The sequence below is a fragment of the Antechinus flavipes genome, chromosome 3, assembly GCF_016432865.1.
Source record: "Antechinus flavipes isolate AdamAnt ecotype Samford, QLD, Australia chromosome 3, AdamAnt_v2, whole genome shotgun sequence".
NCBI classification, from domain to species: Eukaryota; Metazoa; Chordata; class Mammalia; order Dasyuromorphia; family Dasyuridae; genus Antechinus; species Antechinus flavipes.
In genome coordinates, this window is record NC_067400.1 from 487205646 (window position 1) to 487222228 (window position 16583).

A 16583-nucleotide genomic window follows, 5' to 3' on the forward strand; every position below is an offset into this window, starting at 1 on the left:
TTTAAAAAGAAAGCATTGCACACTAATGAGATGGATGTGTGTTTATTTTTACATAAAATATTAAATCTCGTGGGAATAGTTGATACCTTTTACTGTCTTCAAGGTTTCCATCCACAAGTTAAGATGCTTTGCTCTAAAGCAGCACTTGTCAGGTTGAGAGGTTTCTTCCGCGCTTGCGCACAAACTCCTGGAACCTCCCGGAGACTGCGTGGAATTGTCCGGGCCGGGCGAGTTCCCGCGCTTCTCTCCCGCCATTGGTTGGTGTTTTGAAACCTCAAAGAAACGTTGGCGCCCCTGGATGACGTAGAAACGACTGTTTGGCGGCAGGGTTGATGCGTCAGTGGCTGCGGCGCGGTTCTGAGCCTCCGTTTGCTCGGCTCGCGGCCAAGCTGGCCCGCAGCTGCAGGCGAGCTCCCAGGCCTTGAGCCTGCTTCCTCCAGGTGAGTGACTGACCGGGTGCCGGAACCTTCGGCGTGGGCCCTGAACCGGGCGTGGGACGCGATCGGGGCTGCGCAGCACGAGCGCCGTCGGCAGCCCGGGTCAGCGGACGGAACGGAGACTGCGTGCTGCGCAGGTCCCGGAGCGTAGCGCAGCCGAAGCGGGAGAGTCTGGTTGGCTCCGGGCCAGGAGGGACGCCCGGGCACAGGTAGAACTGAAGGAGACCTTTCAGCTCCTCTGGTTCAACCCCGTTACTTTACCGGTGGAGAAACTGAGTCCCAAAGAGGGGAAGTGACTTAAAATTTTCACCTTGAGTCATTAACCAAGCCGGGACTCCAAGCTCCCCCGGTTACATTTCTTCGCAGTGCATTTCTCTTTTTCTCCCCGCCCTTCCCAAACTTATCTGTAAAAGAGAAGTTGTTTGCATCATCTTTTCGCCTGCATTCGGAATTACTCTTGCTTTTATCTTTATCTGCTTTTATATTTATTTGAATAAATTTAAATTTATTCCTATTTATTATTTCTTCGTTGTTAGAATAATAATGTAGCTAAGATACTGGATTTATCAAGTCACACCAAAATAAAATACAGGTTTCTTAGACCAGCATTTAAGATCCTTCATAGCCTCATAAACTACTCCTTTAGTTTTTTTCCCCAAAGTTAATCTTGTTTAAAGTTTGTTTTAAAAAAAAGTCATGAATAGGTAGGTATTGAATTAAATCTTGAAGCATGGGTAGAATGCAGCTAGAATAATGAGGAAGGAATTCTAGGAAGGAGCAGCGCACAAATGCCTTTGTGAGACTGGAAATAGATTAGGAATAAAATTAACTCTTCAAGATGATATGGCAAAGATGTGATAAAGTCAAAGGAAAGGAAAATATTAAAGCAATGCTTGGGTTTTTTTTTTTCTTTTTTCCCCGTTTGATCTGATTTTTCTTGAGCATGATAACAAATGTGAAAATGTTTAGAAGAATTGCATATGTTTAAACTATATTGGATTACTTGCTGTTGAATTTAAAATATTCCACAACTGTGTGAGATCTCTGGTTAAAAACTATATGAAGTCTCTTTGTGCATTTGTTTTTCTTAACAGAAGATTGATTTTTGTTCTCATTCAATACAGGTTCTGTTTATTCAAAATATAAGGTAGAAGAAAAATTTGGAATGCAAGGTTTTGAAAGGGTGAACATTGAAAACTATCTTTGCATTTATTTTGAAAAATAAAAAAACTGCTGATTTTAAAAAGAAAAGTTATGACTAGCTCTAAGCCTCTGGCTAAGGAGATTCACATTCTTAGAGGAGACTTTGATGAGAATCTAATCCAGAACAGAAAGTTGTGACTGTTGAACATCAAGTTATTCTATAGGGTATTATGACCAGTTTACTACTGCTGCAAAAAGTTTGTTAGAGATGTTTTTATTTCAGGCACAATTTGAGACCTTTGAATGTGAAAATAAATTCTGTATTAACACAGGATCTGTCAGTGAAGCCTATAAAGTTTTGGAAACAAGTATCATTGCTTCATGCATATTGATGGACATCTACAGTTGTCACTTATGTGCATAAGCTAGTTGGAGATAACATGAAAGTAGAATAAATTGAATTTTAAAAAAATCTTAAAGTTAGGCCTTTCTTGTTTATATTTCAGAGGTCAGTCTTGATATTTCTTGTTAATATTTCTCTTGTTTGAATCAAGTCATTAAGCATTTAGAAATCACAAAATTATGACAATTTAAAAGCATTTTACATTGGAAACAAACATCTTATTTGCTTATACATAATTTATTGTAAGCTTATTGTAATCTTTAACAATATGTTTAAAAATTAGTTTAGCTCTTTATCTTCAAAATTAACATTAAAATTTATGATACTAAAGTAATAAAGTATCTTTCATACTGCAATAAATTCCTTAAATCCAAACCAAAAAAATATTGAAGCAAACTTTATCCTGCCTGGTAAATAGCAGTGTTAATTCCCTATAATAATGATATATTTTAGTTTATTCACTCTTTCCTAATCTTTGGGCCAAAAGGTTATTTTTAATAGAATGTAAACAAGTTAAGAGCAGGGATTATTTTTTATTTGTAGTCTCAGCCTTGTATTTAGTAAATACTTTGTTGATTGTTTTCCAGTTTTTCACAGTTACAAATGATGCATTTATGAATTTCTTTTACATGTCATTCTCTTTCACCTTTGCCCAACTTTCAGGAATATCCTCAAAATATAGCCTCAGTAGTAGTAGTGGGAAAAGCAGTGGACTGAAAGACATCAAGTTCCCATCCTACTTCTTATAGAGCTATTTAACCTCTTTGCCTCTTCATTTCCTCAGAGTGAAATGGAGCTAATAATGCTTGCATTACCTCAGTAACAGGTTGTTGTGAGGGAAACACTTCTCAAACACTAATTAAATAACTGCTGATATAGTCACTGAGAAAATCGTATAATTAGTTTTAAAATTTGCATTGTATATTGCTCTACAAAGAGATAATATCAATTAAAGAATCCACCTACAGTGCAATAAACTGCCTTTTCCTATAGCCCACCAAAACAGAATTTCATAATTTTAATTATGTTTGCCACATGTAATGTTAGGATACCTGATTTTATTTCAAATGTCTACTTATTTTCTTTAATTGGCAAGAGATTTTTAGTATAAAAGTAGTCAAATGTTTTCATGTGCTGTTCTTTTAATTTAAAATGTTTTACATCTGTTTAAGATCTCTAGTTAAAAACTAAAGCCTCATTGTGCATTTGTTTCTCTTAATAGAAGGTTGATTTTTGTTCTTTTTCAATACAGATTCTGTTTATTCAAAATATAAGAAAATGAAAAGAAAAGTAACAAAAGTTGGAAACTTTAGATTTAGTCCCAATGAGGAAGCTTTGCTTTTGAAGGAAGAATATGAAAGAAGACGAAAACAAAGATTACTGCAGGTATGAGTCTTCTACATTTTAAAAATTCAAATGAATCTTAAGCATAAAATCAAGGTAATATACATATTTATATAAAGATAGCCATAAAGTCTGAATAGGATGATAACACATCCCTGTAACTCCTGTTGCTGGGGAGGCTGATGATGCTGGATATCTTTAGTTCTGGAGTTTTGAGCTGCTTTGGGGTAATCTATTATGAGATCCTCATTAAGTCTGAAATCCATAGCCAGAGTGAAAGGGAATGAGAAAGGGATGAGTTCTTCAGTCTGCCAGAGGAAGAAAGCAGTCACAAATTTTTTAAGTATGTGTAATTGTGAGCTAACTATAAGTATTTTCTCTTTTAATACTCACTGCAAGGAAATACAGAATTAGTAATTTTAACCATAAATATGAATGGGATGAACTCTCCCATAAAGAGGAGGCGGATAGTAGACTGGATCAAAAGTCAGAACCCTACAATATGTTGTTTACAGGAAACACATTTAAAACAGGGAGATACATACAGAGGAAAGGTAAAAGGCTGGAGCAGAATCTGTTATGCTTCAGGTGAAGTCAAAAAAGCAAGGGTTAGCCATCCTTATCTCAGATCAAGCAAAAGCAAAAATTGATCTAATCAAAAGAGATAAGGAAGGAAACTATATCTTGCTAAAGGGTACTATAGACAATGAAGCAATATCACTATTAAACCTATATGCACCAATTGGTATAGCATCTAACTTCTTAAAGGAGAAGTTAAGAGAGTTGCGAGAAGAAATAGACAGCAAAACTATAATAGCGGGAGATCTCAATCTTGCACTCTCAGATTTAGATAAATCAAATTACAAAACAAATAAGAAAGAAATTAAAGAGGTAAATAGAATATTAGAAAAATTAGGTATGATAGATCTCTGGAGAAAATTGAATGGTGACAGAAAGGAGTATACTTTCTTCTCAACAGTTCATGGAACCTACACAAAAATTGACCATATATTAGGACATAAAGACCTAAGTTAAATGCAGGAAGGCAGAAATAGTAAATGCTTTCTTTTCAGAGCACAATGCAATAAAAACTACATTCAACAAAAAGTTAGGTGTAAATAGACCAAAAAGTAATTGGAAACTAAATAATCTCATCTTAAAGAATGATTGGGTGAAACAGCAAATTATAGACACAATTAATAATTTCACTCAAGATAATGACAACAATGAGACATTATACCAAAATTTGTGGGATGCAGCCAAAACAGTAATAAGGGGAAATTTTATATCCTTAGAGGCTTACTTGAATAAAACAGAGAAAGAGAAGATCAATGAATTGGGTTTGCAACTTAAAAAGCTAGAAAAAGACCAAATTAAAAACCCCCAATCAATTACTAAACTTGAAATTCTAAAATTAAAAGGAGAAATTAATAATACAGAAAGTAAAAAGACTATTGAACTAATAAATAAAACTATGAGTTGGTTTTATGAAAAAACCAATAAAATTGATAAACCTTTGGTAAATCTGATTAGAAAAAGGAGAGAGGAAAATCAAATTAGTAGTCTTAAAAATGAAAAGGGAGAATTTTACACCAATGGAGAGGAAATTAAAGAAATAATAAGGGGTTACTTTGCCCAACTTTTTATGCCAATAAATTTGATAACCTAAGTGAAATGGATGACTACCTCCAAAAATATAGGCTTCCCAGATTATCAGAGGAGGAAGTAAATTGCTTAAATAGTCCCATTTCAGAAAAAGAAATAGAACAAGCTATTAATCAACTCCCTTAAAAAAATCCCCAGATGGATTTACATGTGAATTCTACCAAACATTCAAAGAACCATTAGCCCCAATGCTTTATAAACTATTTCAAAAAATAGGGAATGAAGGAGTCCTACCAAATTCCTTTTATGACACAGACATGATACTGATAACTAAACCAGGTAGGTTGAAAACAGAGAAAGAAAATTATAGACCAATCTCCCTAATGAATATTGATGGTAAAATCTTAAATAAGATATTAACAAAAAGAATACAAAAAATTATGCCCAGGATAATACACCACGATCAAGTAGGATTTATACCAGGAATGCAGGGCTGGTTCAATATTAGGAAAACTATCAATATAATTGGCCATATTAATAACCAAATTAACAAAAACCATATGATCATCTCAATAGATGCAGAAAAAGCATTTGATAAAATCCAACATCATTCCTATTAAAACACTTGAGAGTAGAGGAATAAATGGACTTTTCCTTAAAATAATCAGTAGCCTCTATTTAAAACCAGCAGTAAGCATCATATGTAATGGAGACAAACTGCAACCATTCCCAATAAGATCAGGAGTGAAACAAGGTTACCCACTATCACCGTTACTATTTAATATTGTATTAGAAATGCTAGCTTCAGCAATAAGAGTTGAGAAAGAGATTAAAGGAATAAGAATAGGCAATGAGGAAACCAAATTATCACGCTTTGCTGATGCTATGATGGTATAGTTAGAGAACCCCAGAGACTCTACCAAAAAGTTATTAGAAACAATCCACACCTTTAGTAAAGTTGCAGGATACAAAATAAACCCACATAAGTCATCAGCATTCTTATATATCACTGACAAAACCCAACAGAGTTAAGAGAGAAATTCCATTTAAAGTAACTACTGATTGTATAAAATATTTAGGACTCTATCTGCCAAGGGAAAATCAGAAACTTTATGAGCAAAACTACAAAACACTTTCCACACAAATTAAGTCTGATCTAACCAACTGGAAAAACTATAAAATGCTCTTGGATTGGGCGAGCAAATATAATAAAGATGACAATACTACCTAAACTAATCTATTTATTTAGCGCTATACCAATCAGACTCCCAAAAAACTATTTTAATGACCTAGAAAAAATAACAAAGTTCATATGGAAAAACAAAAAGTCAAGAATTTCAAGGGAATTATTTTTTTAAAAAATCAAATGAAGGTGGCCTAGCTGTACTAGATCTAAAATTATGTTATAAAGCAGCGGTTACTAAAATCATCTGGTATTGGCTAAGAAATAGACTAGTTGATCAATGGAATAGGTTAGGTTCAAAGGACAAAGCAGCCAATAACTTTAATAATTTAGTGTTTGACAAACTCAGAGACCCCAGTTTTTGGGATAAGAATGCATTATTTGACAAAAATTGCTGGGAAAATTGGAGATTAGTATGGCAGAAACTAGGCATTGACCCACACTTAACACCATACACCAAGATAAGATCAAAATGGGTTCATGACCTAGGCATAAAGAATGAGATTATAAATTAATTGGAAGAGCATAGGATAGTTTATCTCTCAGACCTGTGGAAGAGGAAGGAATTTATGACCAAAGAAGAACTAGAGCTCACTATTGACCACAAAATAGAAAATTTTGATTATATCAAATTGAAAAGTTTTTGTACAAACAAAACTAATTCACACAAGATTAGAAGGGAAACAACAAACTAGGAAAACATTTTTACAGTCAAAGGTTCTGATAAAGGCCTCATTTCCAAAATATATAGAGAATTGACTCTAATTTATAAGAAATCAAGCCATTCTTCAATTGATAAATGGTCAAAGGATATGAACAGACAACTTTCAAACGAAGAAATTAAAACTATTTCTAGCCATATGAAAATATACTCCAAATCATTATTAATCAGGGAAATGCAAATTAAGACAACTCTGAGATACTACTACACACCTGTCAGACTGGCTAGAATGACAGAGAAAGATAATATGGAATGTTGGAGGGGATGTGGGAAAACAGGGACACTAATACATTGTAGAAACACTTATGCTCAAAAAGTTATCAAACTGTGCATACCCTTTGATCCAGTAGTGTTACTACTAGGCTTATATCCCAAAGAGATACTAAAGAAGGGAAAGGGACCTATATGTGCCAAAATGTTTGTGACAGCCCTGTTTGTAGTGGCTGGAAGTGGAAAATGAATGGATGCCCATCATTTGGAGAATGGTTGAATAAATTGTGGCATATGAATGTTATGGAATATTATTGTTCTGTAAGAAATGACCAGCAGGATGAATACAGAGAGGCTTGGAGAGACTTACATGAACTGATGCTAAGTGAAATGAGCAGAACCAGGAGATCACTATATACTTCAACAATGATACTATATGAGGATGTTTCTGATGGAAGTGGATTTTTTTGACCAAGAGAAGATCTCACTCAGTTCCAGTTGATCAATGATGGACAGAAGCAGCTACACCCAAAGAAAGAACACTGGGAAATGAATGTAAACTGTTTGCATTTTTGTTTTTCTTCCCGGGTTATTTATACCTTCTGAATCCAACTCTCCCTGTGCAACAAGAGAACTGTTCGGTTCTGCACACATATATTGTATCTAGGATATACTGTAACCTATTTAACATGTATAGGACTGCTTGCCATCTGGGAGAGGGGATAGAGGGAGGGAGGGGAAAAATCAGAACAGAAGTGAGTGCAAGGAATAATATTGTAAAAAATTACCCTGGCATGGATTCTGTCAATAAAAAGTTATTAAAAAAAAAAATACTGCAAAAGAGCTAGAATTAGAGTAGACACTGTTATCGAACACTGATAGTTGAGGAAACTAAGGCAGACAGTTTAAGTGATTTGCCCAGGGACACACTCAGGCTGGATTTGAATTCAGGTCTTCCTGATTCTAGCCCCTGTGCACCACCTTGATGGTGGAGTAAGAAGGGGTGAATTAAATTCACTGATCAGTTATGAGATCCACACTTGTGAATATTCTTTTTTCTTCCCAACTAGGTGAGATAAAGAGACCAACATTCTATCCATTTATATATATCACAATTTGTTTAGCCATTTCCCACTTGATGGATTATCCACTTTTCTTTAAAACTTTTATGTTTCCTCAGGTTTGCTTGACTATGCCTGCCAAACTTTTCCTATCAGGATAAAAGAATGACATTAGCAGTTTTCTGGTGGTGATTCCCACCTCTTTCCTTAATTTAAATTTTTCTCATTTTGAATTTTTTTTCATTACTGTGAATTTTCTTTAGATGCTTGGGTAATGTATTATGTTTTAGATAACCAGGGTAATACATTTCTTAAAGAGAATTCATTTCTGGTGATTGGGATCAAAATGTTCTGTTGTTTTTACCCAACCTAATTAATGCTTAATTCTTTCTTTAGGTTAGAGAACAGGAAAGATGCATTGCTTCTCAGTTAAGACAAGAAGTAAAACAAAGGAGAGATCAATACCTCCATCATTTGGCAGAAGAGTTGAGGGTAGAATGGGAAAAAACACAAAAACAGAAAATCAAAGAACTGGAAAACCTATATATTGCAAGCTTACGTTGTGTGGGAGAAGGACATCGTAGTGCCAAGGAAAATGTGAGTAGAAATTTTTACCTCAGATATTCATAAAAGACAAACTTGAGTGCTTGAGTTTTTGATGCTTCAATTATATTCTAAAAATAGTGTAACTTTAATTTTCAGTTGAGTAGATTGAATAATTATATGCTTTCAGTAATCATATCTTGAACACATTCAATATGACAAATTAAAATTCTCTTATAAAGTATAAAAAAGTATATGGCAGAAATATTTATTGAAATAGTATACCAACTGTCTTCTAGGAACTGTACATGTATTGGTGACTGTTCTCTCCAAAATTAACATTTCTACATGTTTATATATCCCGTTGAGCCTCTCCCCTTTTCTCTTCTCCAGCAAAGTGCCCCTTCTGTCATCCTCTTCAGCAGCTTGAGCTTCTCTAACTGGTTCCTTCCCTACTGCCTATAAACATCCCCCAAGTCTTCCTTATTAGAAAACCCTCATTAAAAGGGAGAACTCACCACTAACGAAAAGGAAATTAGAGCAATAATTAGGAGTTACTTTGCCCAACTTTACGCCAATAAATTCGACAACTTAAATGAAATAGAAGAATACCTTCAAAAATATAACTTGCCTAAACTAACAGAGGAAGAAGTAAATATCCTAAACACTCCTATCTCAGAAAAAGAAATAGAACAAACTATCAATCAACTCCCTAAGAAAAAAACCCCAGGACCAGATGGATTTACATCTGAATTCTATCAAACATTTAAAGATCAATTAACTCCAATGCTAAATAAACTATTTGAAGAAGTAGGGATTGAAGGAGTCCTACCAAACTCCTTTTATGACACAGATATGGTACTGATACCTAAACCAGGTAGGCTGAAAACAGAGAAAGAAAATTATAGACCAATCTCCCTAATGAATATTGATGCGAAAATCTTAAATAAAATATTAGCAAAAAGAAAACCCTCATTACATCCTGTCACTACCTCAGGCTGTAGTGCTCTGTAGTGTTCTGATTGGTTTTCTGGAGGTCTCTGGACCAGCCTTCATTTCCATCAGAAAAATCACCACAAGAATGGCCACGTGTTAAAGTCCAAATTCTTTATTGTATCCTTGCCTGGTGCCTGGGTTAACTTAGTCTCAATGGAGGAAATGCAGGAAGACAGGCCAGTCACCAAGGTAGTGTGAGATGGAGTGAATCTCTCTTCTTGGTTCTGAGAGCTTGAGCTCCCGCCTCCAGTCCTGTGTCTTCTCCAAGTCTCCAACTCCTGACTGAGTTTGTCCAACTTTATATGCTCTATTATAATTAGATCATTTACAGTATACTGTAAATCAAATGTATAAGCCAATCATTATATCACTAGGAAACCATTATTTGTGGTAAGATTAAATCAACTATACTGAACTAGAGAACTATTAATCCCCATGCTAAACTAGATAACCATTGTCTTATCAATTCCACTGAGTTAGCACCTTGTAAGAATCTTTGTTTCAAGTACAGAGTTCTGGCCCATAACAATGCTCCTAGAAAAAGACCATTTTCTGTCCTTACTTGCATCTCAATCCTCTGATATCTGGCTTTCTGTCTAACTTGTTAACCAAAAGTCTTTTTTTCCAGAACGACCAATATCTTAATTACCAAGTCTGATGACCTAATCTCAATTCTTAACCTTCACAAGCTCTCTACTATATATATGATATGGTCATTCATTCTCTCTATCATCTCTCTGAGTTTTCTTGAGACTATTCTTTTTATCTGTCTATTTACCTGACAGTTTCTCTGTCTCCTTTGCTGCTTCATCATACCATATCTCATTTATGGCTGCCCCAAGGCTCTTTTTTAGACACTATTTTCTCTGTACTCTCTCACTTGCTCTTCTACTTCATCTGTAACTTTATTCATAACCTCTATATGTAACACCCAAATCTATATAACTAGATCTTCTCTTCTGAGATCCATTTTCATATCTCCATCCACCTGTTTGATATTTCAAACTGTCCTGCTGGCATCTCAAAACACTTTTGTATTCAAAACAAAAATTATTTGTTGCCCCAAGTTTTTTTCTTGCTGTTGAGGGTATCACCATCTTTCCAGTCATCCAGTTTAGCAATGCTTAGCTACTCAGCTGCCAAATATTCTTGTTTCTAAAATCTCCTTTTTTCTCTTTATGCTGTCAACACCATAAAGACAAAAGACAAACTTGAGTGCTTGAGCTTTTTGATGCATCATTTGATGCCTGAATTATGGTGTCAGGCCTTTATCAGTTCTCATCTGAGCTACTGCCTCCTAAGATGTATTCATACCACATATTCTCTCCTTTCCCTCTCCCCCATCTCCACTCCACTAAAGTTAGTTTCTTAAAGTATGAAACTGTGTCATTTTTCAACTCAGTACACTTCAATGCATCCCTATTGCCTTTAGGATCAAATGTTAAATGTCTGGGTTTTTTTAAAAAAACTTTTCATCTATAAGTTACTCTCTGTCCCATATTCTGTATTCTAGCCAAACTGTCTTTGCTGTGTGTCATACATAGCACTTCATTTCCCATCTCTTTCTTTGCACAGGTTATCTCCCATACTTGAAAGATATTCTCTTTTCACCTTTGCCTCTTAGAATCCCTTTTTTTTTCCTTTAATACTCAGTTCAAGTACAGATTATGTTGTTTTTGTTTTTAATATCTTGATGTACTTGTCTCCCCTGTTTCATTTTTGTTTGAATCCTCAGTACCCAAGACAATGTCTCCATAGTAGGCACTAAGTATTTATTGTTTCTTGGCTTGAAAGGATTTAAATAATGTGAAATCAGAATCTTATTCAATGCAGATGATTAAGGAAATTGAAGTTGACTTAATTGAGTTGTTTTTGTTTTTAAACTATACTATTGCTTAGAATGTCACTTATTCATTAAATGGGCACTTCCCTATTTTTCTTATTACAGTTTTTTGGGTAGTAGGTAGTAAGCTATTAGTAATTAGTTGTTTTGATTTATCAGACCCAAACATAAAGGTTGTTGATCTAATAGCTTTTTAAAAAGCCTTTTGCTGGCTCCCTACATAGCTACAGTAATTCACAATCTTACTCTTTGTAGGATTGGAAGAGTAAAATTTTATTTTTTCAGCAAATATGATAGCAGTCATATATGCTTGAATTTAACTCAGTATTGAAAACATGAGGAGATATGCTTTAACTGTTATTTAATATGTTGGCTTCGTTTGACCTCAGATCAGAACTCATTGTTTCTTTGTGAATTATAATGAGGAAATAATATTTTGTGGGCCTAAAAAATCATAAAGAACATATATATTGATTATTAAGGAGATAGTTCTCTGTTAATTATCATAGATAGGAAGAAAAGATTTTAAAAGAATATATTAACTAAGTAATTTTTAAAAGCTGAGTATAATAGTTACTCTGCATATCGTTTCTATTACTTCACTTTTTAATGTTTCAAGAAAAAAGAAATTTTTAAGAAAATTTAGTTTCAAATAAGCTGTTTCCATTGGTCATGTTTTAATGTATACTTTTGTATAATATTTTTAAATGATTTAAATTAATTTTAGGATCCTCGTATACATGAAATAATAAAGCAAAGAGAGGAAAGGCAACAAAGAGCAGAGGAAAGAGGCCAGGAAGCATTGAAAAAAATGAAAAAGGAAAAGGAAAAGTTATTGAAAAAAAAATCATGGTAAAGTAGCATTTTTAACATTTTGTATTTTCTATAGAAGAGAAAAATGACAATGCTTTTAATTGTGACTCATTAACACAAAATTAAATATTTTATATGTAAATACTAAATGGTGAGGTCACTCACTATCAATTATTCTATTAAAATTTTCTAAGTTAACAAATATTTACTTCTCTCCTCTTTTTCCCTCCTGTCCAATGAAAAAAGAAAAAGAAATTCTTGTGACAAATAAGCATAGTCAAGCAAGACAAATTCCTACATTAGCCATATCCAAAAATGTGTCCCTTATTCTGCATTCTGTGGAATTTATTATTATCTCTCTATCAAAGATGGGGTAGCATGCTTCATATTCAGTCCCTTGAAGTTGTGGTTGATCACTACATTAATCAAATTCTTAAGTGTTTGAATTGTTTGTTTTTATGGTGTTGTTGATTGCAAAATTTTTCTCCAGTTATGCTCACTTCACTCTATCAGTTTGTTTTCTCAGGTTTCACTTTTTTTTTTCTTCATCATTTCTTAAAGTACAGCTGTATTCTATAATATTTGCATATCAGTTTTTTTTTTTAATCCCTAGTTGTTAGATATCTCCTTAGCCACTACAAAGTCTGCTATTTTTGCATATATGATCCTTACCCCTTTTTTTTTTTTTTAATCTCTTTGGGGTAGATGTTTATGAACAGTTTAGGATTTATGGGGCATACTTCCAAAGTGATTTGTCTTTATGTCTTCACAACAGAGATTCATACTTGTTTAATTGTATTTTAGTCATTCAGTGTTCTTATTCCTAAAATATCAGAATTAGGAAAGACTTTTTAAAAGGTCATGTACAACATCCCCAATGAGTTAAGCTACCGTTTAGACTGTTTTAACATGTACAGTGAGTGGCAAGTGGCAGTCAATCATTCTTTTTAAAAAATCTGTATATATTAAGAATTGTTGATGAAAATAAGAGAAACCAATAGTGAAGGATTGTTTATTTCTCCCCCCACTCCCCAGACAATTAGGATTAAGTGACTTGCCCAGGGTCACACAGCTAGGAAGTATTAAGTGTCTGAGGTCACATTTGAACTCGGGTCTTCCTGACTTTAAGGCTGGTGCTCTACTTACTGCATCATCTAGCTGTCCCCCAATAGTGAAATTTTTCAAAATTATTTTCTATAAATAAACCTTTTTTAAAAAATTACACAATTGCCTAAAAAAGAATAAAGAATACAGGATACTGTTGGGCTTGTTTTTGTTGTTGTTGTTTAAAACATACATAAAATCATAGTATCTAATTTGGTAGAGTAAAATACAGTCTTAAAAGTTCCCCAAGGTATCACTCATGTGCATGTCAGAACTATGTAAGAGATACTTTCATTTTAAATTAACAATAGAGATAACTTTGGTCCTCTGGTCATTAATCCTGAATGAGATTAAAAGCAAGGACTATATAAACTAGCTCAGGATGTTTGCTACAATCAGAGAGGACATCCAGGGTAGCATTCAAATGGAAGAAGATTCCCTTTGGGTGACGATAACTTTGTGCTGATTGTACTAATGCATGGAATGTTAAGTTTCCTACATGAGAACTAAAATCACTCAAAAGTAATCTCATAGAATAGGAAGGAACAAATGAATACTGCCGATTGTCCAAATTATAATATATAACTGGATAGAGAGACCAATGAGTGGTCTTCATCTATAGGACCAGTAGTGATGAGTTTGTAGTTGAGTAGGAAGGAGAAAGAGCAGGTTCCTTTTTCTTTTCTTTCCTTTTTTTTTTTTTTAATCTCTTTGGGGTAGATGTTTATGAACAGTTTAGGATTTATGGGGCATACTTCCAAAGTGATTTGTCTTTATGTCTTCACAACAGAGATTCATACTTGTTTAATTGTATTTTAGTCATTCAGTGTTCTTATTCCTAAAATATCAGAATTAGGAAAGACTTTTTAAAAGGTCATGTACAACATCCCCAATGAGTTAAGCTACCGTTTAGACTGTTTTAACATGTACAGTGAGTGGCAAGTGGCAGTCAATCATTCTTTTAAAAAATCTGTATATATTAAGAATTGTTGATGAAAATAAGAGAAACCAATAGTGAAGGATTGTTTATTTCTCCCCCCACTCCCCAGACAATTAGGATTAAGTGACTTGCCCAGGGTCACACAGCTAGGAAGTATTAAGTGTCTGAGGTCACATTTGAACTCGGGTCTTCCTGACTTTAAGGCTGGTGCTCTACTTACTGCATCATCTAGCTGTCCCCCAATAGTGAAATTTTTCAAAATTATTTTCTATAAATAAACCTTTTTTAAAAAATTACACAATTGCCTAAAAAAGAATAAAGAATACAGGATACTGTTGGGCTTGTTTTTGTTGTTGTTGTTTAAAACATACATAAAATCATAGTATCTAATTTGGTAGAGTAAAATACAGTCTTAAAAGTTCCCCAAGGTATCACTCATGTGTATGTCAGAACTATGTAAGAGATACTTTCATTTTAAATTAACAATAGAGATAACTTGGGTCCTCTGGTCATTAATCCTGAATGAGATTAAAAGCAAGGACTATATAAACTAGCTCAGGATGTTTGCTACAATCAGAGAGGACATCCAGGGTAGCATTCAAATGGAAGAAGATTCCCTTTGGGTGACGATAACTTTGTGCTGATTGTACTAATGCATGGAATGTTAAGTTTCCTACATGAGATCAAAAGTAATCTCATAGAATAGGAAGGAACAAATGAATACTGCCGATTGTCCAAATTATAATATATAACTGGATAGAGAGACCAATGAGTGGTCTTCATCTATAGGACCAGTAGTGATGAGTTTGTAGTTGAGTAGGAAGGAGAAAGAGCAGGTTCCTTTTTCTTTTCTTTCCTTTTTTTTTTTTTTTTTAAAGGTATAATCTTATGGTGGAAATTATTTGACTGGGAATAATGAGTTTACCACAGTTTTAAAAGAATCAGAATTGCAGTGACACAAAAGGAAATGGGAAGATGGAGAATGTGAGTAGGCTTTAATACTCTAGCAGCAATGATCTGAACATAAGTAGTAAAATTATGGTCATTTGGGAGCATTATGACTGGAAGAGGAACTGGACTGGTCTTATAGCTATAGTGAGGAATAAATAGCTTGAGTGCTCACCAGTATCTCTGTAAAATTAAAATACCCAGAGATGGCTTTTAGCTTGAGCATTAAGAATTTGTTGTTGCACAAAGATCAGCTTCAAGATGTGAGATCTGAATAGGTTGTGGTCTCTACCTTTGGCAGAAACTTGTATGGATGAGATCACAGATCTACTGAAATTTAAAAAAAAATTGTTTTCATATTGAAATGTATATTTAAATAAATTTTAAAAATTATGAAATTTAGGAAAACATTTCTAATATTGAGCTAAGAATTATTTTTGTGTGTATTTGTATCTCTGTGGTTTCTTAACTCATCCTTTTGAATCTCAAGGAACAAGTATAATCTCATTATTTTTGTGTGTATTTGTATCTCTCTGTGGCTTCTTAACTCATCCTTTTGAATCTCAAGGAACAAGTATAATCTCATTTCTATATGTCTTTCAAATAGCAGCAGGAAGCTGTGAGATCAAGATCCCAAGTTTTTTTTCTTTTTTGAGGCTAAATTTTCCTAGTTTCTAACATGGTTTTGGATTCTTACATCATCCTACCACAAACCTCTAGACAAAACTTAATCTGTGAATGTCTCTTTTAACATCAGTTGCCTAAAACTGAACATAATGTTTCAAGTGTGTCTGATATTAAATATGTAAGAGAACTTCTATTGCCTTCTCTAAATTTGGATACTACACTTACCCTAAGATCACAGGTTTTTTTGGTAAGTATATTACACTGTGAACAAATCAAGTTATGTTCTGTTACAATTAATAAATAGTTTAACATATATGTTATATATGTATATAAATTATTTTAGTTCTTTTTTCCATGTTTGCTGATTGTAATTTTGTTTTTCTCTCAATTAGTATTCTAATATTTGATATTTTGAATCTAATTGAATGTACTATTTTGGAAAGGATGGTTGACAGCTTTTGTTCTTTTTAGTCTGATTTTTGAAAAACTTGAGTTTTTTCTAGTCCTTGCACTGTTATCGCTGTTTTGACTTTGGGGTAGGTAGGCTTCTTCAACTAAGTTCCCTAGTATGTTAGTCTGTCTTCACTACTCCATAAAGTTGTTATAAAGATTAAATTATATAACATATGTAAATACTTAAATTGTAAAATTAGTTGTAAAGT

The 16583-nt window shown here is 33.8% G+C and overlaps 1 protein-coding gene across 7 annotated transcripts in view; it reads left to right on the top strand.

The window, feature by feature from the left end:
• The first annotated feature begins 207 nt into the window (after positions 1–207).
• The window catches only part of CEP295 (centrosomal protein 295), a 97349-nt gene continuing 80973 nt past the window's right edge, over positions 208–16583 (top strand). For 3 of the 7 annotated variants that reach the window (XM_051986822.1, XM_051986821.1, XM_051986825.1), the window contains exons 1-4: positions 210–440; positions 3236–3369; positions 8504–8704; positions 12217–12341. In XM_051986822.1, the coding sequence (XP_051842782.1) occupies positions 3262–3369; positions 8504–8704; positions 12217–12341 (434 nt within the window). In that variant the 5' untranslated portion in view covers positions 210–440; positions 3236–3261. Of the gene's footprint in view, positions 441–3235; positions 3370–8503; positions 8705–12216; positions 12342–16583 lie in introns of all 7 variants that reach the window. The other 4 variants (XM_051986819.1, XM_051986820.1, XM_051986823.1 and 1 more) reach the window with 3 other exon arrangements.